The 24980-nt window shown below is 33.6% G+C and overlaps 3 protein-coding genes and 1 long non-coding RNA gene across 5 annotated transcripts; 2 read left to right on the top strand and 2 right to left on the bottom strand.

Annotated features, from left to right (window-relative positions):
* Positions 1 to 3539: 3539 nt before the first annotated feature.
* LOC137806858 (uncharacterized) lies at positions 3540 to 5770 on the bottom strand. 2 transcript variants are annotated; one of them, XR_011080438.2, is made up of 3 exons: positions 5585 to 5767; positions 4007 to 4078; positions 3540 to 3909 (listed from the first exon to the last, which is right to left on the bottom strand). It is a non-coding gene; the product is annotated as an uncharacterized LOC137806858 (long non-coding RNA). The 2 variants fall into 2 exon arrangements; XR_016519144.1 differs by lacking the exon at positions 4007 to 4078 and having other exon boundaries at positions 5585 to 5770.
* A 1733-nt stretch (positions 5771 to 7503) lies between these two features.
* On the top strand, positions 7504 to 9108 carry LOC137806863 (glucose and ribitol dehydrogenase). The gene is made up of 4 exons (XM_068607201.2): positions 7504 to 7707; positions 7853 to 8229; positions 8316 to 8674; positions 8759 to 9108. Exons 1-4 carry the CDS (start codon positions 7582 to 7584, stop codon positions 8779 to 8781), a joined length of 885 nt encoding a protein of 294 aa, XP_068463302.1. The 5' UTR covers positions 7504 to 7581; the 3' UTR covers positions 8782 to 9108.
* A 1998-nt stretch (positions 9109 to 11106) lies between these two features.
* Positions 11107 to 16152, top strand: RUS6 (root UVB sensitive protein (Protein of unknown function, DUF647)). The gene is made up of 13 exons (XM_068607200.2): positions 11107 to 11781; positions 11875 to 11973; positions 12051 to 12164; positions 12242 to 12313; positions 12414 to 12524; positions 12607 to 12726; positions 13599 to 13700; positions 13791 to 13863; positions 14032 to 14112; positions 14198 to 14262; positions 14370 to 14471; positions 14566 to 14745; positions 15434 to 16152. Exons 1-13 carry the CDS (start codon positions 11488 to 11490, stop codon positions 15500 to 15502), a joined length of 1482 nt encoding a protein of 493 aa, XP_068463301.1. The 5' UTR covers positions 11107 to 11487; the 3' UTR covers positions 15503 to 16152.
* A 5945-nt stretch (positions 16153 to 22097) lies between these two features.
* Positions 22098 to 24595, bottom strand: LOC137806865 (zinc-finger homeodomain protein 4). Its single transcript, XM_068607202.2, has one exon. It carries the CDS (start codon positions 23552 to 23554, stop codon positions 22739 to 22741), a length of 816 nt encoding a protein of 271 aa, XP_068463303.1. The 5' UTR covers positions 23555 to 24595; the 3' UTR covers positions 22098 to 22738.
* Positions 24596 to 24980: the final 385 nt, after the last annotated feature.

Below are 24980 nucleotides of genomic sequence, written 5' to 3'. Positions count from 1 at the left end.
CAAGGCATTTATGCCATAGATCATAAGAATTTAGATTTGTATTTACAAAACAAGTATTAGCAGAACAAGAAACAACACATTGCAAGTTTGTAAAAACATATAAGCCATCACAAATTTTTCCTTGCAGTATTATCCCCTTTGTAAACTGATTAGGAAAAAATTAAAAGAAAACTCCAATGTCTCTAGCAAACTGAGAAACACTTATGAGATTTTTACTTATGGATGGAACATGTAACAAGTTATGCAAAGTAAAAGTTTGATTAGAATTGGTGGAGGAAAGAAAAGCATAGCCACTATCACAAATTTTCTTACCTAAACCATTCTCGAGTTGAACACTATCATTACTAGTATATGTGTTTTTCTTGGAGAAAGCAGATGGATAAGAGATGATATGGTGTGTGACTCCCATGTCTTAATACCACAGAGGATCACAAACAATGGAGGGAGTGCCCAAATTGGAGGAGGCATTGGCAAAAGGAGAATATACAAAGCTAAAAAGAGAAAGCTGGAATGCACCAACACTCACCTAAACTCACCCAAGCTAGAAGCCCCCAGAGGATCTCGCCCAAGCGAGCCCAATCTTGCCCAGGCGAAATCACTCCAGTGACGTTGGGCCATTTTCATGCAACTCGCCCAGGCGAGTCCAATAACACCCAAACGAGAATTCACTTAGCCCAAACCCAACTAGGTTAAATGTGAGGCTTGAGGCATAACCCTAGACATCATTGAGTGTATTGGAATCCAAGTGGGAGAATAAAATGTGTTAGAAACCCTAGAGGAGACAACCGTCAAGGAGAAACATCCTGGATCTTCTTTTCTTGCTCTCCATGCTTGTAATAGCCAACATGAGTGGCTAGTTTTACCTTTTGGGATTGAGAGTAATTTGTTCAAACTCTTATGTATTGAGGTGATATTTAAATATAATATATCTTCTTAATTGATGATTGGTATTGTCATTTTATTTGTAATGTTTGTTTCTATGATCTAGATCCTTAGATTTGACTGGAAAGTACTTATAAGTTTCTGACCCAAATGATAATGCTTAACATATTTAAATACTAGGAATATATTTCAAATGTTAATTGTTATCAACGTCTAATCATAATGATAAGAAGTTTTTATAAATATGCGAAGAATCGATATTTAGGAGACTTTCTTAAGAATTTTATACTAGGAATCAATATAAATGATTTTTATATGGACATCAATATCATTCAAAAGATAGAATATTACCATGTTAATCAAAATACAAAAGAGTAAGAAGGATGAACCCCAATCCCAATTTTTCCAATTGAAGTAACAAACTCTTTGACGTGTTTTCTTTTTAATTATTGCAATCATAACAAACTCCCAACAAATTTTATTATTTTATTTTCTATTTAGTGAATCTTTTACTTGATTACTCAACTGTTTCTTGTGGGTTCGATATCCATCCTTTGGGACAAATTATTACTTCTGAAAACACGGTTCACTTGTCGTAAATCAATCATCAGTAATGCAGTGTGACCAAATTTGAAACAGAGTTGATACTAAACTCGTTGTTGTTGGGACGAAGACGAATGAAAAGGTTCCGAGAATTGTTGTGATTATTGAAATAAGATTAACGGTTATTACTTTTATAAGGTCTTGAAGAACCACGACTACCGCAAGAGTTGTTTGAGTGAGAAGAAGACTGTTAAGACAATGAAGGAGTCCATTGAGTGAAGGTAGCATTGGCTTGAATGGAAAATCGCTCAAGATTTATGTGCTTCTCAAAGCGTTTTTTTGTGCCAAGAGAAGGGCTTCAATATCTTCAATAGTATACGGGTCAAGCCTGGAAGTAATAGAGGTGATGAAATCGTCGTACTCTTCAGGTAGACAGTCAAAGATGGTGTCAATGTGGTCGTCCGACAAGATAGTGGCTCCAGTAACATCAAGGGAGTCAATGTCTTGATATCAAAGAAGATAAGCAGAGATGGTGCAATCACGTTTAAGAGATTTCATTTGAATTTTGAGTTTTCGAATCTTGGCTTTTGTATGGGATGCATAGTAACATTTAGCTTATCCATGTGATGAGTAGTCTGAAGGCCTACCATTTGAGTATGCATTGAGGAAGTCATTGAAGCCAAAAACCATGCAACAAGAAGGTTGTCTTGTTGTTTATGCAAAAAGAACACAAGGTTTGATGTGGACGTATCAGAAGAAAGATATTGCATAGGGAAAGAAGAAGATTCCAAGAAATGAAGAAGGATGAGACCTTCAAACCAAAAAAAATTATCATCATTGAGTATCATTGAGTTTGAGAGAGAGAGGTGGGAAAAGTAGGAAGCTAAACAAAAGCGAAAGAATGCGAAAAAAATAACAGTAATCAATGAAAGTAAAGTTAATAAAATATATTAGGTGTTATTATAGTTGCTTATTAAAAATAATGAAAAAGAGAGATTGCATTAACTTATTAAAAAAAATATCAAACTAAAAAGTCTATAAAATAATTGGATGAAAATGAAAAAATTATTGAAAAAAAAAACTATTCAACAAGAAATAACAGATGTTTTTTTCAGATGTTTTTTTGACAGTATAGTGTAGGACTATAAGAGATATCAAGATTTACCTTCTATTTATTCAATGTTTTATATTTAATTTTTATTGTATTTTAAAAGTAATAAACAACATGGTTTTGACAAAAAAATTTAATCAATTTTTGAACATACAATACTGATTATTTATGTGTTGCATTTATCGGTGTCTCTATTTTCTCCAACTCTCTAGTCCAGTGGCATTTTTCTCTAACTTCATTAGGCCAATAAATTCTTACATAATATATATACACCCAGTTGTCTATATGTGAATGTTGATCAGTAGGGGAACTTTGATCTTAATAAGTGTTTATATTAGTTTTTTAAAGCCCTCCAATCTACATTTGAATTTAGATTCAAATAAAATCCTTCTAATTTGTTTTTTATCAATTCATTCAAAATTGTTCCTAGTTTGTATGTTTAACCAACTCTGCAAATGAAACAGACAAATCATTTTACCCTTTCAAATCCTATCTTGGTAGCTAGTGTTTGCACTCTAGTAGAAACCTTCAAGATACAATATTTATGCAGAACAACTATTTGACCATTTAAGCAAGTTCACTCAACTTAATATTGTGTTAGTAAAACTGACTTTATTAAATTTCTAAGGAGAATCTCGGCTTATGAAATTTAAATTAATTATATATCAGTACTACAAAAGAATAGGATGGTTGTAAAAATAATCCATTCACAAGATCCTAAAAATATAGCAGTATATTACTCTAGCTCAAAAGTAAGATCTAGAGGGAGAAAGATGACAAAGGATCATATCAAAGCAGTTTGACCAATAGATTAGTTCCAATCAGGAAAATAAGGTTAACTTGTCATGAAAAGAAACATGTAATTTTGCATCCCTCTAGTCATATTCAATGAAAGTATAGTATCTTAAAATTGACGATGAAGTTTGTCCCTTTGAAATTTCCTGCTATATCAAGCTCATTATGCTTATATAGGACAAGTATTCAACGCATTATTTAGCAGCAAAAACCCATATGGTGTTTGATAATTCACTAATATTCGAAATCAAATATAGAAAAGAAGTATGGACATGAGATAAACAAATAAGATTAAGACAGTAGAGATCCTAAAGATGATGAGATGTACAATATATTTGTTAGCAACAAGTTAAAAATGGAATTACCTATGGTCAAGTCAAATCCATGATTTTTGAGTTCTCTATACTCTTGACATAGAGCACAGGTTTTAAAACAAAAATGAACTAAGCAATCTATACATGGAGCCTCTGGCAAGTCATATTGTGCCCTCATTTTGGACCTGTAATCGCATGAGTACAAGCATGCAAGCTCGCTTAGAGCTAATAGTGTGCCATAAATAGTCCCATTACAGGTGCAAGCTGCATAGATGAAAGAAAAATAGTAGCAGATATAACCATTATGAGTCATCAGTCGAATATATTGTGGTCATGAATGCAATTTTTAATTAAAACTTACTTTTATTGCCTTTTTCTATTATTTCTGCTATCAATCCGAATGTAACACAAGGGCAGAAGCAAGTGACCAAACCTTAGACAATAAACAACCATACTATGTCAATTGCTTGATGTTTATACTAAAGAAAAAAATAAAATAATGAATCCACAAGGTCGATTCATGGTTCTTAGTCTCAGTTTCCAGGATCATCAAGACAACGACAAAAACCAGTTGACCTTCGTTGTGTCTTGATGATAGGACCCCTAACATTATTGCTATTGTATGGAGGAGCATAAGATGGTATTGTGGAGGGCTATAAGTTGGAGGCACCACCACTCACTGGTACAATATACCCTGAATGGCTATGATGAGCTACATATGCCTCATTATGTTCATCTATTGCAGGCTACATTTTTCTCAGAATTAGCCTCAATTATACGTCACAACAATGACCCTCTAAGCAGGGCAAACTTTTCTGGCTTATCTTAGTATATATAAATGAGAGGAACTTAGTTTAAAGAGGAGAATCATTATTTTAATTACTAGCTATTTAGGAAATAGATTTTCATTGTGAATGTTTCAAAATTCATAGTTGCAAAGAAAAGTACCAACTAGTAATGTGCATTTATCAACATAAATAATTGGACTTGGTATAAGATAGTTGTTTCCTCGAAAATTGTACTGCAAAAAGATAGGTGTTTTGTGGCACAGAAATTCATCAATATGACTTATATGAAATTTTCACGATAAAATAAAATAGAAGTTTCATTTGTTTATTTATTGGGACAAAAAAATTCGACTCTATAATGAAGTTTAAAATTTTCGACTCCATAATGTATCAGGATATGTCTATTCCATCCATAACAACTCACAGCCTTCAAATTAAAGCCACACGGAGAAGTACCTATACATCTTAATTCATTGGTGGAAATGATTTATTTTTGGTTCAAATTGAACTTTTGGTTCTAATTTTGTCCTTTATGTTAAATTGTTTCACTTTAGTCTCATGACTCCGTCACTCCAAATTAGTTTTGTTAGGAATCTAATTGCAAGTTGAAGTATCTAATTGAATAGACATGAGAAGTTTGAGCAACAGAGGAACACTTAACCTCATTGTCTTAGTTTGAGTTGAAATTTATGTAACAGTTTCTTATATAGATTCACTCCTTGCTTATTAGAATCAAATCTTTAGTTAATCCCCATCAAAAGACCAACAAGTATTTCTGCCAATTACGACAAGCTCTGTACCAACCAAATCTAATACAATCAATTTATGTACCAACCAAATCTAATACAATAAAATTCATAAGAGTGACATCAATGGTACGAGAAATCGATAACATATTACACATCAATTCATTTATTTTTCATTAATGACTAAAGTTGACCAGAAAGATCAATTGCATGAACTAAAGTCGTATAACACAATTTAGTGTGCACATGTATGACAGAAAGAGGTGAAAAGAGATTTGCGTCAAATTCAAATCATTGGCTCTCACTCAACTCACCAGGGACTTGGCAACCAAATACTACAAACAACTATAAAAAAGAAAATAATAAAGAACAATTAAGCAGAAATAGTGAAACGAGGAAACCAACCGGAGAGAGTGTTCCAACAGTTGGAACAAGAAGTAGTATGAATCGTCTACTTTGACGGCAGTCTCGTCCTTCGTCAGCGGCCAATTGATCTGGTCAGCGACGCCCGCGTACACGACGACTGTGTTGTCACCCTGCTGGAGGCGGATGACGGAAAAGTCACCGCATGCAAGCTTGACATTGTATCTCAAAGGAGGGGTAAAGTGTGATCTGCGAGGAGGATGAGAGATTGAGATAAAGGAAGGAGGATTGAGATTATAATCGTTTACCTGAGGATATGAGGATAGTGAGAATTTCTTTTTAATTAGGGTTATTGAAGAAGAGTGAACTTCGGTAAAGGAGGTTGGGTTGAGTTTCTGACAACGGAAGGGAGAGGATAAAATCAATTAAAAATAATAAAATTAAAATAATACATTTTAATGAGGTTTATTAAAAATAACCATCACAATATAGGTATCACAGATACACTAATACGGACCAAGATATGTATATTTTTAAAATGTAGCACACTATAATTTTAAATTATATAAATTCACTTTAAAAAGTTTTTTTTATGCTATTTTAAAATAATTTGTTTTTTATTTCTATAATAAAAATTTATTATATAAATTTAAATTTTTAAAAAATTAATATATTTTATTTTTTAAAATTATATAAAAATTGTGTTAGAATTATAAAAAATTCAATAAGTATATTATGAGTGTTTGAGTAACACATGTCCAATAAAAACACGTTATTTATGAAAAGTGTCAATCTCATATATATTTAAAAAAATAGTTAAAAAAACACGTTTTTTTAGTGAATACTCATTATTTTGATTTTAGCATTAAAAATATCATTTTCAGGTGAATTTTGGTGTTCATTTCTCATCTACATAAAATTCTTTCTTCAAGCTCACAAAATTTCACCTCATCAAGCACGTCATAAAAATATTTAAATTTTGATAAATATATTATAATTGTTTTATTTTTATTAAAACCAATATGAAATAAATAAAAAGTATCTTAAAAAATTTAAAATATCAACTTTATATATTATTATAAATATCGATATAAATATGCCAGATGGCCAATTACATTTTTTAAAACTCTTAAATTTCAGTTTTTTAAACTATTAAGAATAACTCTATCGAAACCTAACTGACACGATATGACTGTAATTTCAATTTACATATCTTTGTATTTAAAGTTATATATTTCATTTATAATTTTTTTTAATTAGCAATTATAAAAAAATAATTTTTAAATATTAACTATATATTTTTAGATCAATAACATTAAATTAATAATTAAGTTAAACTTTAAAAAATGTTATAAAATTTATTGCTAAGGAAAATTTATAAAAATTGTTAAAAAAATAGGTAACAGTTCGTCATTTAAAATAAAATAAAATATAATGAAAGTTTATTAAATTGCTAATAGCTTGATGTAATCTCAATCAAATATATGATTTTTTTGTTCAAAGATTCTGGAGTCGAACTGTTATGGTCCAAGATGATATATTTTGACCCTTTAAAGTAATATGCATTATTCCAACAACAAGGTGATTAAAACGTTAATTAAGATTTAAAAGGACTTGCACACATTATCTAAGTTCATTTATTAATCAGCACCTGTAACTTAAGTGAGTGTCTTGAAGTTGGTCGTTCATGGTGATACTTATAAAAACCATTATACATACCTGTCAAATATTATTAACAGATGCTTCTAAACTTTGGTGGTGATATCTATCACACATGCTTCTAAACTCCACCGCATGGAGTCCATACCAGTGCCTATAAATGACACGTTGGTAGTTCCTCTTTTACGTGCCATGCCATCATCACACCTCACTTGCCACCTATTCTTTCCTTACTCATCCCTACAAAATACACGTCCCCTCAGCTCAACAACACGTAAATTCATACCACCTAACTCAAACCATCTATATATAAACACCACTTCCTCCTACCATACACATATACTTCAACGTTTCCTTCACAAACTCTTTCTTCACCAAAAATGGCCACCAATAAGGACTCCAAGTTCCCACCTCAGAGCCAGAAAACTCAGCCAGGAAAAGAACATGTAATGGATCCACTCCCACAAACCATACATAAAGACTACAAGCCCGCCAATAAACTTCAGGTATAGGCACCATAATTTACCAAACACAATATCATGTTTTAGTTTTTAAGAGTGTAAACATATATTTTTTTACCATGGTGTCAGTGTAAGTCTTTTTGCTTAGAAGTTAGAGGAATGTTTAGTTTATTGGTGTGGACATATACAGGGAAAGGTGGCGTTGGTGACAGGAGGTGACTCAGGAATTGGCAGAGCGGTTTGCCTGTGTTTCGCCAAAGAGGGTGCAACTGTGGCTTTCACATACGTTAAGGGCCATGAGGACAGGGATAAAGATGATACTCTGAAGATGCTGCTAGAAGCTAAAACAGGTGGTGCAGATGATCCATTAGCAATAGCGGCGGATATTGGCTTTGATGAGAACTGCAAACAGGTGATTGACCTGGTTGTGAAAGAATATGGACGCGTTGATGTTCTAGTGAACAATGCAGCTGAGCAGCATTTAACAAACTCTGTAGAGGAAATCACACAACAGCAGATTGAAAGAGTCTTCGGGACCAATATCTTTTCACAGTTCTTTTTGGTCAAGTACAAAACATCATTGATTTTTGACCTTATGATAGAATGAAACATATATATGTGATGACCCTAATGAGTGGAACATATTTGTGTAGGCATGCGCTGAAGCACATGAGAAAAGGGAGCTCCATCATCAACTCCACTTCAGTTAACGCCTACAATGGGAATCCAGAAGCGTTGGACTACACCGCTACTAAGGGAGCTATTGTTGCCTTCACGAGAGGTCTTTCTCAGCAACTGGTGAGTAGGGGAATCAGGGTGAATGCTGTTGCACCTGGCCCAGTTTGGACGCCAATACAACCTGCTTCCAAGTCTGGTGAATTGGTTCAGAACTTGGGGTGTGAGGTTCCAATGAAGCGTGCGGCTCAGCCTAGTGAGATTGCTCCGTGTTATTTGTTCTTGGCAACTTGTCAGGACTCTTCCTACTATACTGGTCAAGTCCTCCATCCAAATGGTGCGTCACTTATTATTCTCTTTATGCCTTTTACTGTAACAACTGTGTTGAAAGTTTGCTTACACATTCTTTGGTTGTTTGTAGGTGGAGAGATCGTCAACGCTTAATGCTGTCCAGTGGCAGCTTTTGTGCCTTCATCTATTTGCTACTGAACTGGTGGTTCTGTGTTACGCCCCTTAATAAGCAGTCTTATGTTCGGATGCAGGACATGCCTTCATATATAAATGAACAAATAAATAAACTTTACTTCACTTATTTGTGCTCCTTTTTTAAATATTAAATTTAAATTTCTCATCAAAGAGACCGTCTATAATGAAAATAGTGCTGTAAAACAGATAACATCTACATTATATTAATGAAAATAGTGCTGTAAAACAGTTCTCTTCTCTTTCCTTTATTCCCTATACTTTTAATACAATTATAATTTCTTCATATGACACAACTGCAAGTTCTTTCCAGATTTCAAGCTTTCTTGCCAGATTTCAAGCTTTCTGACAGTTTTGTTGTTCCTCCAAAGTACAAAGATGCAGATGATGAATTTAATAACAGATTTAACCACCATGACCAATGAGAAGAAATTTTTTAGAAGACTCGTGCATGGAATAGCTGCTTCTACAAGCTAATCTTGTTTCCAATAACGCTCCACTCAATCGTAACAGTAATTCTTTTCAACAAAACAGAGGAGGTCGTGGATATTCTCACTCTACCAATTTTGCTTCGTGATCTTTTGGATAAAGAAATCACAATTCCAATACTTGGAACAATTGTTTTTCTTCTTCTTGGTCAAATACATGATCGCACATTTCACACAATTAACTGCTGGCATAGATATGATCATGAATGTCCAAAATGTCAAAACAATATTAGTGCTCATAGTTTCGGTGTTTTCTCTTCGGTTAATGAGGATAGTGAGGCTTTGTGTACAGTATCTCTTTGGTATCTGGACACTCGAAACATTACTCATGATATAGTACCAACTTCACCAAAAACGTACAAGCTGGTACTCATATGGTGAAAATAGAATTCTTAATATTGGTTCTGCAACTTATACCATACCACCCAATGCATGTACATTTACTCTTAATCAGTCTTTGTATGTTCCTGAAATTAAATATTATTGAAATTAATAAAAATCTTATAAGTGTTTCCAAGTTTCCTGACATTAATGTATTTTTTTAATTCTATCTTAATCATCTATCATCTTATGTTAAACACCAAGAATATTCTTTCCTTCTTTTAATCATACCCCTGCTATTTCTGCGAATAACACTACCATCAATCATAAGTTGTTTTCTTTCCAACTATGGCATTCAAGACTTCTTTCTAAGTTGTTTTCTTTCCAACTATGGCATTCAAGACTTCTTTCCAATTATGGCATTAAGTGAAAAAATAGTTCTGCAAAAATTGTAATATATCTCATCACCAACATAACTTCTTAAGTGATTCTTGTCTTATTGCTAAGACACACCAATTGTTTTTCAATGACTCTTGGCTTTTCAATGACTCTTTGATTGTGCATAGTAAACCACTACAACTTGTTTATATAGATAGATATATGAGGACCATCTAGCTTTAAAATTCAATGACTCTTTACAATAAAATGTTGATAATTAATGACAACTTTTTTTTAGTGGTATTGGCATTAGTGGAGACTAACAAAGTTAAGTCACTTTAGTCATATAAAATTGCAATGATTTTAAAATCTGTAGTCAATTAGGTTTCAAAACAATTTTTGTTTTTTCTGAGGTGTGAGCGATCAGTATCGTAAAAACTTATCTCAGGAATTTTCAAGGAATTTTCAAGATTAGGTAAGTTACTCTTTTAAACTTTCAGAATTAGGTAAGTTACTGAAAAAGGGAAGAGAGAAAGTGAGGAAGAATCAGATATCTTTGATTAAAGTGTTTATAATAGGAAGAGAAATCAAAGATATTTTTCAGATTTTACTATTTTAGTTTTTGCACTTTCAAAACCAAATTTAATATTTCTTTGGCAACGTTGTTCTCCATATTTTCTAAGATAGATGAGTTTACAAACTGTTTTTCTATTTGTTGTGCAATATTTACTTACGGTTTTATAACAAAAATCAAGGACTGACCGAAGTGATCCATTTATTATAAAATTAAACAAATTAAACAAAAATTAAACAAAAAAAAGCTAGATGGTCTTAATTAAGTTGACAAAAAAATGTGACCGCCACCGCCGACCATCTTTGCGTGCCTTGAAGTTGGAAGGGTGATTTTGTGGGAGGAATTTAGGAGTTTATACATCTTAATTTTTGACAGCATTACTTTTTAAAGTGTTTATACAACCAATTTAAAAATTCGAAAATAGTGAGAATGTAATTAATAGTAAGAAATAGAAAATTGAAAAGTATTTTATAAAAGGAAAATAAGATTGTGAAATTAGAAGTAATAATTAGAGAGGAATTAAATGGAATTGGATAGAAAGGAGAAGGTGGGAGGGAAGTGAGGTGACCCCACCAAAAGTAAAGTTGCGGCCTTGATTAGGCGGTGGGACAGCTGTTAAAAGAAAATATAGAAGAAAATAAAAAAAATGTGGTTCTCATTTTTCAACTGCCACCACTTAACCCATCATCAATCTCATCTCATTTCTTTTCAATCCTATGAAAATGACGAGGATGATGCGGAGGAGCATGGCATGCGGCGTTAGGGTTGTTAGTTGTAATTGTAATTGTAACTGTGTCCTCATTCCATTCGCCATTTTGTTTCCATTTCGATGAAAACTATGCTCACTCACTTCTTACTCTACAAATTCACTCTATAAATTACAATCTTCAAATCTCATCTCGATTCATGGCTCCTAATCCAATGAAGATCAACACCAAGCAATCTGCGGATTCGAGTACCATAGCGGCAGCAGCAGCAGCAGCTTCGTCCCAGGAGATTCTCGTCCGCGAAACGCTGCGTATCAGCGCCAATTTGGCCTCCACCCCTCTCCTCCAAACGCCCTCCTCCCTCACAATGATCTGCTGCGAGGAAATCGACGGCCGTCGGTGGAAGTACGTCGCCGAGACCGATGCCTCCGGTCATTTCAAGAAGAATTCCTTTCGCCCTCTCTCCCTGCACACTCCCCAGGCCCCTGTCGACGTATGTTCTCTTCTCTTCTCTTTTTTAATCTCTCTCAACGCACCCACATAAACCCTCATTTCCTCGATTCGTTCTCTCACCATCACCATGCAGGAACTCCTCGCTTTCATTAGATCCTATGTTGTTCCGGAGGGTTTCCCCGACAGTGTTGCTCCTTCCTACGTCCCCTACATGAGATGGAGGGCTCTTAAGGTATCCTTTTTCCCATCTCCCTCTGCCAATACTCAATCTTTCAACGCTTTCCTAATTTCTGACCCTTTTCCTTCTAGCACTTTTTTGGTGGAGCAATGGGCGTTTTCACCACCCAAACCCTCTTGAGTTCAGTTGGCGTCTCCAGAAACAGGGCTACTCCTGGGGCTGTCGCCATCAACTGGATTCTCAAGGTAACAATAACCATAACAATCGCTCTCCTCTTCACTCCCTACTGTTTAACTCAATATGAACATTAATAATACCGTAGGACGGTGCTGGTCGTGTGGGGAAGATGCTTTTTGCTCGCCAAGGAAAGAAATTTGATTATGACCTCAAACAGGTAATCATTAACATCCTTGCTTCTTCTGCTCAACCTCGTCATACAAATTGGGGCTACCCAAATTCCCACAATCTGCTGTCTCAGAGTTATTGTGTTACAGCTGCGGTTTGCAGGTGATCTTCTGATGGAGTTGGGTGCTGGAATTGAGCTGGCAACTTCTGCAGTGCCACATCTGTTTCTACCTTTTGCTTGTGCTGCTAATGTAGTAAAGGTTTGGCAACTTCTTTGCGATGAGTGATTCACTTGTATTGTATGTGAGCTCTGCAGGCTTATTCGTTCATTTCTGCTCTCAGAATGTTGCTGCTGTAACTTCAACATCAACTCGTACACCAATTTACAAAGCCTTTGCCAAAGGGGAAAACATAGGGGATGTCACTGCTAAAGGAGAATGTGTTGGCAATATTGCGGACCTGGTATGTTTCTGAACTTTGATTAGCTCTAATGTTGGCATAATTTTGATTGAACATTGTTTGCAACAGTTTTTGCACCCTGGGCTCACCTAGTACTAGGGTTCGTTCTTTTCTTTGCCATCCAATCAATCAGCTTCATTCTTGCATGGGTACATGGCCATTACATGCTTTGAAAATCATGACTTCTGAAGTGATTGCTTTGATTTAATATTTAATAGGATACAAGAAAAACATACAATAGTTATTGGTCCAAAATCTATCTGATTGATTTTGGCTATAAGAGATGCATTCATAGGCCAAAATTATGTTTGCTTAGATTAATCAAGGGCAGTAGAACCGTAGAGAATGATGGATTTGAGGTCTGTGGTATTTATCTTAAGACATGGATAAAATGTAAGCAAGAGGTGGAGCTATTAAGAGTTATTTTTAGAAATCACCCATGACTAGAGATGTGATGATGATATATATAATAATACAAATCTTTGTAAGAAGTGAGTTAGACTTTAAAGTTTATTTCCTAAGATGGAATTAGAGTCTATCCTAGCAAGATTTTTTAGGTCTATCCTTCCACCCACTATTCTATCACCTATAAATATTTAGTTTTATGTTTGACATATTTAGTTTTTAACGTGAAAGAGTGTTAGAGATTCCACTTCAACTAAAATATGACCAAATTATAGAATATAAATGAGTGCAAATCTCTCATTAAAAGACAGTTTTGTAAGATTAGATTTAGTTTAAATTTACTTTCTAAAAGTCATATTAGAGACTGTTTACCTCTTTGAACAGTGTCATTATTATAATTGAAAAATCCAGGGGTGATGGATGTTTGTGAAAAATTGTTTACCTCTTGGAATTCCTTTTTCAATTTGCAGTTAGGAACTGGTTTTAGCATATTGCTTGCCAAAAGGAATCCGTCGCTTGTCACCACATTTTCCCTCCTTTCATGTGGATATATCCTTAGCTCATATAGAGAGGTTTGTCTTTTGTATATGCTATGATGATGCTAATCTAGCCGTACTTCCAATCTGGTGATTTTGTGTATCTAATGTTTAATGCATTAATAGGTTAAATCTGTTGTTTTGCACACACTTAACTGTGCAAGATTCAGTGTGGCAGTAGAATCCTTCCTCAAGACAGGTATCACATTGCATTGATGTATCTGTTTAAAATCATCAAATAGTCAATCCATGCTACTCTTTTTGATCAGGATGTTCTTTCTTTCATAGGAAATTTTATTTATATAATCACTAGATGCAATTCCACCAGAGGCCTTGTTCACATTTTAACTAGATTAATCTATTTCAGGACGAGTTCCCACTTTGCAGGAGGGCAATATGAATGAGAACATATTCAGTTTTCCATGGAGAGATAGGCCTGTTGTCCTTGGTATACCAATGGGCTAAAAGAATTTTACCTGCTATCATTTTGGCTGAAAAATTAAAACTGAACTCTTTTTTAACTGTCTTTCTAGGATCAAGAATCAAGGAAGCATTCCAAGACCCTAGTGCTTATATTGCCATAGAGCCCTTGTTTGATGTAAGCCTTTTAGAGAACTTGAGATTTTCCATCTCTTTCCTAAATTATCGGTTGATTGATGTTGCTATATAATATATGTAACTTATGTTCTCTTAAATTGGTAACAGAGGGAGAAATATATTGTAACATATAACCCCTTGAAACACAAGGTTTATGCTGTGCTCAAGGATCAGGCAAAGTCAGATGACATTCTAAAAGCAGCATTCCACGTGAGATATATGGCTATCTAATAAATTTGTCAGAACAGATCGGGAAATATTTAATTTGAAAAGTACTCAAGACTTAAATAACTTTGTTTTGTAGGCTAATGTGCTCTTCAATTTGATAAATTCGAATAAAAGTAAGGCCTCATCTTTGAAGGAAACTGGGGATCTTAACTCAAACGTGACACACACAATTGCTGATATTGAGGCTTGTATGGCTGATACTTGCAAGATTGTGGCTAATTCTTATGGTCTTTTCAAGAATAAAGCTAAGGAGCAGGTAATGAAGCAAACGAATTTCTTTGTTGGTTCTGCGTCCTATATTGTTTACTGCAGTACTTTTTGGCTTGGCTTTGAATGTTGTGTTTGACATGTAATTGTTGGCTATTGTGGTGTTGAATTTTGGACACGTGGAATGCCTTTTGTTTGTTGAATGCAATCCTTGTGAAAGGATTTCACCCCTTTCTGGGAGAGACGGGGTAGGAAGAGGTGCTAATTTTAAACTCATGTTTCTATTTGAGTACTTGGCTTCTTGGATGATACCCTGTGATGGGTGACCATACCTTGAAGATTCTGTTGTTTTAAGTAATTCCCAAGGTAGAATAATTATTTTTTATATATATTTTGATAGCTGGAATGTAAAGATATTAAATTTTTTAATGTAGTATATTCCCCATCTTCATCAGGGAGTTTAATGCTGTATTTATACTTATAACTAACATTGCATCTTGAAACACGCTCCATTTTTCTGAAGGGTTTTTGTTGCTTTGATATTTTATTTGATTCCGTAAGTGAGGGGAATTGGGGAATTAGGGATGCACAGTTGCAAATCTTACTGTAAATAACTGAAATCTAAGGGCTTAACTGCATGCTTGAGATTTTTGTCAGCATTTTTTCGAGTATGTATGTATATATGTATGTTGCAAGTCATTGCAAATGTCAAGCTCATATAATCTTTTTGCTTGCAGGGTTGGGCAATGTCAGAATCACTTCTAAATCCTGGTCGAGCTAGGCTGTATCCACGTGATAATAAATGATATTCTCATGTTCTCTCTGCTGTTGGGTTGAGTGCCAAAGTTCTTGGGACTGCTCTCAATGGGAAATGGGTCTGGCAATTGAAGCTTAAAATAACCACCGTGGAAAACATGCAATGCTCGTGGAATCGTAGCCATCCTTGACCCTCTCAAAAGCCAAATGAATTTTTTGCGGATGTTCTGCGTGGATGGCCTTTAACATGAATATAGTTATAGCAGTTTTAGCATGACTGCATATGACCACGTAAAATACCAATGCTCGTCTCTTTCTCAGTCTCTTTTTTCTCGGTCGAAATATACAAATTTGTGACTCTGTTCTTTCTATTTTATTAGTTATGTTCTGAATTCTTTTTGCAGATGGCATTATTCTGTAGTATAAGTTTTCAATTTCAATTTTGCAGCTGAGTTCAAAAACTTGTTGCACATGTGTCAGTGCAATTTCCATGTTGCATTCTTGTAGTTTTATTTGTGCAAAAAGTCTGATTAAGCTAGGTCCAAAGTATTTGTATCTTGTCAATTTTTTCCTCGAAGCAGATAAGGAATCATAGTGTGTTAGGACTAGAATTTGTAAGCTTGATTTTAAAGATATTTGTATGAACTTTGATGATTGTATGAACTTCATCTACATTCATATTACCGTGTTTTCCATTTCATGCACCGTGTCAAATATTAGGTGCTTCATATTTAATAATTAATGAATATGATATTTCAACTCAACCAATTAATTTAGTTCAATTAATAAGTTTTTTAGTATCTCATTTTGATTCTTCTATTTTGGTCTTTCTATCTTATTCATGAGTGCCAGTAGCATTTTGAATACTCTGTAATATACTTCTGAGTTATATTTTACAAAATAAATAAAAAACAAGGGGTTTTGTTAAATAAAATTAAGTTTCGTAATCTTTATCTTTAATAACTATTTCGTGTTAATTAATAATAGAGTGTGTATTGAAAAGAGTTAGAAAATATTTGAAGTATTTTTGTTTCATTCATTTTGAATCTTAAGATTTTATCAAATGTTATTAAATATAATGCTTTTGTTATGAGTGAAAAAAGAAATAAGGAAATTTGTATGTTGACTAGTACTTAGCATACAAAAAAAAAAAAGTTAAATTCATTGGATGTTCCAATTTCCATGATGGTGAGGCTGGGAGTGAGGTGGTAGTGGAATTCCATTCCACTCAATATGCTCCTCTTTTCATCCCCAATTAGCATTCATTAATTCATACTCTTTTCGTTGATTAATTATTCCAAATAGATTTGGCACTACCCGTGAATTCGTCTCTAGTGTCTTGATAAATGTTAAGTATCATTGCTTAAAGTATTGCAACACATGTACAATCACAATTGCACAGTGTTCCTACAAACGGCTTCAATATTTCAATCTGGATATTTTAAATCTATAATATCTTAACATATTATAGTTAGAGTTAATTATCACATTTAAAATATTGTTTATTTTAAAGTCTGAAATTTTAAATATTGTTTATTTTGAAGCCTGAAATTTTATGACAAATTTATCTTTAAAATTTTTTCAATAGATCAATAAAAGAATGTGTATTTAAATTATTTTGATCTCGAAGCGAAACGTATTAATTGTTAAAAATCATTTTGATAAAAGAAATTTCAAACCATGATCGAATAAAAAAAATACAATCAAAATTAAAAAAAATAAACTCAAACAATATAATTTAGATAAAGAATAATTATAAGAGATCCACAAAATTAGATTAAAAATCACATCTTTAATAATAAATTTAATTAAATAGCATTTAAATTTATATAACATTAACTTACCCATAAATTTAAGTTAAACAGTTATATATTACAAAATAGTTTATGGCAACTCATCAATTAAACACTATAAACGAATGGAAGTAAATTTTAAGTATGTCTTTTGATGCGTGTAATAGAATTGATTTTAGATTAATGTCATTTTACAAAATCCATTACCGTTAAAACTATATTAAAGTGAAATTAGTTTTGCTATCTTTATTTCTTTTTTAAAACGTGGATTTTGTTTGAATAACTAATATTAGGATGTTTTTAAGAATGTCTAATTATCCAAATGAATTTTAATGACTATATATTTTTTATAATATAATTATGATATATATCACTAACTTAAAAATAAATAAGCGTGTAGTTCAAATTTTTCACTTCTTATTTAATTATTAAACTATATAAGACACACTCACAAAAAAAAACTTAAAGATCAATCTCAAATTTTTTTTAAAAACTATATAATCTTTTAACAAATCAATCTAAAACAAATAACTCCATAACTTTTAGGTCACCTAAGGTTTAACTTGCTCTGATACCATAATGTAACATTCCTAATTACATCACCTAAAGATTATATCATGCAAGTAATTATCAATTAATATAATATATACAAAAATATTGATACATTATCTCAAAATATATCCCTCTTCATAGGGATTTTAATACTTATATATATATATATATTAAAACAAAATATCCAAACAAAAACATCAAATGCTCCATCAGCTCAACGTGAAGCTTTATCACCTGAAACATCATACGCTCCATGTAAATACGCAATCATCATAGATAAACAAAACACAACACAAACAAAACACAATAGCACAAATTCACCCCATTTTTGCTGAGCAAAAATCTCGCTCAGCAAAATGGACCCAAGAGCACCCTATTTTTTACCCCATTTTTGCTTGAGCGAGAATTTTCTCGCTTGAGCGAAAATAGGTCTGGAAGTTATTGTCTCCAGCTAGCTTGAGTGAGAATATTTTGCTTAAGGGAAATATCTCACTTGAGTGAAAAATGTAGATAAAAAATTCTCACAACTAATTTATCCATGATTTCACTACAATTTTTACATTCTGACTTGTATTTTATAAAATCTATCATATCAACATAATAATCAATTTTCTCAGAATTATACATGTACACTCATTAAGCTATTTTGTCAACCTATATATTCATTATTTCTAAACCACTTTCAATCATCCAGATTCAAATAATCAATGCTTACAATTCCTACACTTCAATTGAATCATAATGAAATTCAAATCAATTCATACTATCATTGAACACTTTCAATCTCAAACAAAAACACCTTCAATAACTTATCAAAATCAACCATTTCATATTTAATTTTACTCAATACATAACCTACTAAAAAACAAACAATCTTGCAAGGATTTTGAAACTGGTAATCACATCAGCCCCACATCCAGATCTTCTAACTTAGGGTTCTATTGAAAATTTAAAACTAGTTTGTCTTACCGACTTTAGTAGGTGTGCTCATAAAGAGTTCCAATTCCTATTGAACCTAAAGATAACTTAACATGGATCATAGAGTCCTGATAAAAGGTATAACTATATCACTAGGACTGTGAACTAACAAGGATTAATATTGAAGCTAGAAACACCACATGAAAAAACCTATACCATAGACAAACTTAACAAGTTCAAAATTAACTCAAAGATAAATGAGCAAAAATGAACTTACCTTGTTTAAAACTTTGATCGGGCAATCTTCTAATATTCATTGTCAGAAATTTAATAGTAGATTTTGATCGTCAGTATGATGACGGATGGGGAAGACAGAGGAAGAAAAAAAAAGAAATTTCTAGAAAAATGGTGGTTCACTACTAGAAAATCATTAAATAAAAACCCATCTTAGATACCAAAAATAATTAGTTACTATATTGGCTAGATTAAATACTATTTTAGAGACTAAAAGAATTATTAATATCTAAATTAGTTTTCATTGTTGATAAATAATTTCTAAATTGGTATCTAAAACCTTGGTAGCTAATTAGATACCAATTTAGAAAATATTTATTAATAATAGAAACTAGTTTTGATACCAATAATTTTTTTAGTCTCTAAAATAGTATCTAACTTAGTCAATATAACAACTAGTTATTTTTTTGTTTCTAAATTTGATTTCTATTTAATAATTTTCTTATAGTGATTCTCTTAAAATGAAAGCTGAATAACTGATTTTTCTATTTATATACTTTTTTTTCACTTTAATAATAAAATATTCAAGTGTCATTTAAAATATAAAGTTATTTTCTATATCCTTACAATTCATCAAGATATAAAATTCATAATTGATATATGTACTTTTGAATATTAATTGTTTTAGTTTGTTTTACGAATGAATATGTTTTTTATTATAGGTTTTTTAACAATGATCTTAAAAATGTTGAAGAAAAGAAAAATAGACACTCTTACACTTAAAAGATAGTACATACGAATTTTCTTTTTTGTCATTAATTAAAAATATATTCAGAATTTTGAAATAATCACTACAAGAAAACAAGGATCTAGCCACGGCCGACGCAAACTGAATTTATTTTTTTAAAAAAATTAAATTTATAAGTGCGTCCGTTTTGCGTCGAATGTTATTTTTGCGTGAATTTTTCGTCATTTTAGTCGACGATATTAGCGTCCATTACTGGCCCATGCAAATATTTGGTAACTAATAGCTTGTTTTCTTGTAGTGAATGCTTGCTATTGATGATTTTAGTCACATATACAAGAGAAATTGATATGGATTATTGATGTAATTAACAGTAGAAGATAGTATTTAATTATAAAAAACATGCATAACATTTTTTTTTATCATGAATAAATATATATAACATTTAATAGTTTATATTTGTTAAGTAGAAGTTTGGTTAGAAAAATAGCAAACACAAAAAAAAACCCTTATTAGATTGTTAATTAATGTGAATGTTCTCAAACAAAGCCGCCATTATGTCTAATAATTAGAGACAGGGCTAAGTTGAAAACAAACATAAAGGACATTTCATCAAACAGTTAATAGACAATCTGTTCCTCTTATTTCATGCTCCCCGTATCTGGGAGGGAGACACGATGATGACTAAATAATTACTATATTAGGTGTGCAAAGTTCATTGTATAATCACTACAAAGTATGGAATTATGTGAAGTTACTAGAAATATTAGAAGTTTCGTGACATTGTAAGCTTGATTGCATGAATAAAACTTTCTAAAACTTTCATATTTTATTTTTTCAATTCAAACACATTATAAATGGCAATGGAAGTTTTAGAACGAGGCAAATGTCTTGAGAGGTTGTCGTTTTTGGGGAAAATAAAAGTAAAATTGAGAAGCATTATGCAACCGAAGTGTTTTGTTGTGGTTGATGTTGATAAAAAATGCCAAGTTGCTTTAGGTTGCTTTTTGCAGTGTGGTGTGTTGTGTTTTGTTGTTATGATGCTTTCCCTTAAACCAAAGAACATTCTGCATGGAAGGATGTGCATCCCGATACAAATTAAAGACACCACCTTTTTTCTTTTCACGCTTTTTTATTCCATTCTTTTTCCTCTTTCGTCCCATCCATTTCCACTATTCATTATCCACTACTAATTAATGTTTAATGTCTTTCAAATGCTAATTAACTCGATTCACAAAAAAAAAAGTTAACCTTTTTTAAAAATTCATTTAAAAGATCACGCTTCTTCTTACCCAAGTGGACCCATTCTTCTTTTACCCCTTTTCAAAGCAAGGCGTGCTTCCAAGTTTTGTATGATTATTTATGGCTACAGAATGATTCATCATCGTGAAATTGAGATATTATATTATTCGTTCTGCATTTTTCTTTATCTTTCTTTGATTTGTATAGAAGGAATTCTGTTTTCGAGCTGACAAAACGATACTAATATGTTGTAGTACATATTTTTTTTGCATGCTTTTATCATTAAAGAAAAATAAAACATGTTTTCTTTTGTTTTATTTTTTAAAATAATGTAAGATGTTTACTGTTTGCGGTTGTTTATATCGTGCCCTAGTGTCCATAGGGATAGGGTGACAACCGACAAAGACAGCAAACTACGTTTGCACGTAATGCAATGAACCATGTTTTGTTTAAAAATTTGTGGACAAAATCCTTTTAATTCAGTTGTTGAATTGTTGATTGATGTTTTTGAATTTAGAGCTATGTGGCAGGTATGTCAATTGCCTCACCAGTTCATGATAAGCACACCCGTGTAGCCTCCACCTCACGCGTTCACACTGTGTTTATCTTTCGTTAGTTAACCTTGGGAAACATATGTTAAATATCAACTAATTTCAAATCATATAATTACGTATAATGCACTATGAAACAGCATGTTGTTAGAAGATTGCTCAGCTGAAATTGTTCGAGAACATTACAAGATTACTATCTTCTCTTTAACCCCAACCATTTTTATTGATTTTATGATATTTTAGCACTGAATACAAAATAGTTAATAATGACACACAAAGTTTACTTTTCTGATAGCATGCAAGGTGTGCAATATCATTAGTAATAGCTTTTGACGAGTTTAAGTTTTGTTTGATGAGTAATAATGAGTTTAAGTTTGAATGCCAGAAGAAGAATATCAAATAAATAGCTTCCTTCCGCCAGGCACGACGATGACACACACATGTACGCTGGTCCAGACATAGAATCCAAGCTTCAGATGTGAAGACAAAAATCTAACGCAAAGCTGATTTCACATTTTCTTTTTCTTCTTTCTGATCAATGTATACTTGGTCGTACTTTCTAATTTTTTCCATGAGTTTATTGTCACAAATTAATGCAGAAACCTTACTATTTGGAGCAAGAAAAACATTTAAAAATTAGTGATGAACTGGTACATTTTTTACCGCTTGAAAAATGATGTCAGAAGGCCCTACATGATGCAGCACTGAGAAGCAGAATTCGTAAGGTGAAAGAGAAAGCAGCATACACAAAAGCCCTATGTAATTCTATTAATACATATCGTACCTCAGAGTCTATTCATTGCATAGATTCCATGTTCTCATGACTTGAATGCCAGCCAGGTAGGTTGAAGAGGAGAGAATTAAGCACCGGTCACTCAGAAACTAAAACTTCACGCAATGCAAATGCAATTTCCTAAGCTAGAGCACATGATGGTGTAGATGGAGATATTTGTGTAGTGTGTAGTGTATATATTGGTAAGCAGGTACTAGAAGGTAAAAGAGAACTCATCTGATACGACAGAGGCAGGAGAGAAGGAGATGATGATTAGAGAGATAGTATAAGGAGTTGATGAAGAAAGTCAACAAACACTTGCGGCTAGGCTAATGATTATACGTAGAGGAGAGTGGATGGAGTTTATAATACTAGTAACTAGTAATAATAATAATAATAATAAAGCACAAAACACAAAGCTAGATAAAAGGAAGATCGATGGATGGATAATTATAATGATAATAATAAATTATTGTACTTTAAGCTGCTGCAGTAGGGGGATTCTTTTTTGCGAGATTGTGCTTATTGTTGTGCATCCAAACCTTGAGCACTCTTCTCTTAACCCCAATCTCTTGGCAGAACTGTTGCACCACGGACTCCTCTTGCTTCTGGATTTTCCACCCAACCCTCTCAGCAAAGTTCAGCATTTTCTCCTTCTGCTCCTGGGTGAACTTTGTCCTGAACCTTTTCTTCACCAGCTGGGAGGGTCTAGGCTGCACCATTCCTCCACCGTCTTCTTGTTCATCAGACTCTGAAGGGAGGTGACCAATGCTGTAGGGCATTATCATCTGGTGTGGTGGGACACTTCTAGAAGGAAGGATGTTACCTGTAGGGTACCCAAGAGCCTCGGGAGGGAGGAGGTTCTTGTGAGGGCCCAGAATGAGTCTTCTTCTGTTGAAGGGGTGGTAGTCACATGAAGCGGCCTCTCCCTCCACTTCCTTTCTGTGGAAGTTTCTGTGGCAATGGCAGGCTGAGCAGTTCAGTGCCTCTATGGTGCCTTCTTCTCCACTCGGCATGAACTCGCCGCACCCATCAGTGGCATTCCCTCCCATGGCCGCAGCGTGGTTCTTCAGGCATTCCCTGTACCTCACCATTTTCTTGTACCCATGATCCTCCTGCTGCATAGTAGGTGTGCCGTTCGAAGGCGCCGTGGAGGAGATAATGTGGTCGTGGTTATGGTGTGGAGGGTCATGGTGAATCATGAGACCATGACCGTGTCCATTACCATGTCCCCCACCATATGTAGCGCTGTTTATTGGGATTGGTATTTCTCCTTCTTGACTCGAAAGTTCCATTCCTTCCTAGCTACCTGTTTGCTTCTTTGGGGTATTCTGCTAAAATGATTGCAATTCTAAGTTTCACCACTCCTTCAAATCCTAGGACTTGCCATCAAACCTAATCTTTCAAAACCAGGCTAGGAACAAATGAAAACGTTTTGAATCAAAAGAGAGTGTAGTTATATGATGAGGTAGCCACAAAATCTAAGTTGAAGAGAATTAAAGGAGTGAAAAGCAGGAAGGTAGGGGAGAAAATTGAGTGGTGTTGGAAGCAATTGAGTTCAGAAGCAGCACTATGACACTACCACTACCCACCTCATTATCTTCAGGTGAATTAAGAAGAGAAAGTAAGAAAGCACAGACTCAGAAGTAGGGCACACAGGATATGGTCATGAGAAGACAACTTTTTAAGCAAACAAGACACTTTCCCACTCTGGGTATTTTCTAATTTCTATCTCTTGAAAAGGAGACACACAGAGAGAGTGGCGACAGACAAACTAACCGTCTCTATGTCTCAGCCAGAAGATAATCAATGAAGACAGCTACAAACAAACCCTGTAGCTTTCTTCTTTTTTTTCTTTTTTAATTTCAGCCGGCTACAAAGTCAATTGGAGAAGAGGAGGAGGAAACTGACTTGGATCAAACACTTTGTGTTGCAGACATGGTTGGTTAGAAGGAAAGAAAAGGATGATTTGGTTTAGAGGGGAATCACAGTAATTAGAGTAATAGAAGGAAGCAGAAGGTGAAGAAGAGAGAGAGGGAGAGAGATGGAAAGGGGTGGAGAGTTTTGGAGGTGGGTTTTGGTAGTGAAGCACTAAACAGGAGGTGCTTATAGAGGTGGTGTGGGAGGACAAAAAGGAGAGGTCCAAAAAAAAGCAGATTTTAACAGACAAAGAGGAATGCAGAGTTGAGTATTTGGAGAGGGAGATTCAGATTAGAGACTCCAAAAAAAAAAAAAAAAGTGGGGTGCTTGCTTTGCTTTGCTTTGCTTGCACTATCAGCTATCGAGTTTACGCCATATAGAGGGGAGCAGTGTGTCAGATAGTGGTGAGGACAAAAGATGGCAGAGAGAGACAGACACAGAACCTTTCTCAAATTGAATTAACTGAAAGAAACGTTTTTTCAAAGTAAATATGTTAAACTTCCCTTCTTTATGTATCACAAATGCTCTCTCCCAATATTTTTTCTTCTTATTCATAATTTAACTCATTATTATCCTCTCTCTCTTCTCTCTCTCTCACACACACACACACTTCATCCTACCAAAACCCTCATTAAGCAAACCCACTCAACTAAATACCATTCATATTCCAATGGGGGACAAAGTTAGACATCACTATAAATATTTGCATCAAATTCGTTAGGGAGCCATTAACTTCAAAAACAACATATAACTCTAAAGACTAGTATATTTCAGGTGAGTATTTGCTTCTTTTTTTGAAGA

This window comes from Phaseolus vulgaris, chromosome 3 (genome assembly GCF_051622355.1).
Source record: "Phaseolus vulgaris cultivar YP4 chromosome 3, ASM5162235v1, whole genome shotgun sequence".
NCBI classification, from domain to species: Eukaryota; Viridiplantae; Streptophyta; class Magnoliopsida; order Fabales; family Fabaceae; genus Phaseolus; species Phaseolus vulgaris.
This window is presented reverse-complemented; position numbering and strand designations above follow the sequence as displayed.

Bases quoted from the DNA above. Each gene is read 5' to 3' on its own strand.
- LOC137806863 (XM_068607201.2), top strand. From the start codon at position 7,582: ATGGCCACCAATAAGGACTCCAAGTTCCCACCTCAGAGCCAGAAAACT. The intron at 7,708-7,852 runs GTATAGGCACCA...GGACATATACAG, and splicing joins AGCCCGCCAATAAACTTCAG to GGAAAGGTGGCGTTGGTGAC. The intron at 8,675-8,758 runs GTGCGTCACTTA...GGTTGTTTGTAG, and splicing joins TCAAGTCCTCCATCCAAATG to GTGGAGAGATCGTCAACGCT.
- RUS6 (XM_068607200.2), top strand. From the start codon at position 11,488: ATGGCTCCTAATCCAATGAAGATCAACACCAAGCAATCTGCGGATTCG. The intron at 12,314-12,413 runs GTAATCATTAAC...ATTGTGTTACAG, and splicing joins TTGATTATGACCTCAAACAG to CTGCGGTTTGCAGGTGATCT. The intron at 14,263-14,369 runs GTAAGCCTTTTA...AATTGGTAACAG, and splicing joins CCATAGAGCCCTTGTTTGAT to AGGGAGAAATATATTGTAAC.
- LOC137806865 (XM_068607202.2), bottom strand. From the start codon at position 23,554: ATGGAACTTTCGAGTCAAGAAGGAGAAATACCAATCCCAATAAACAGC.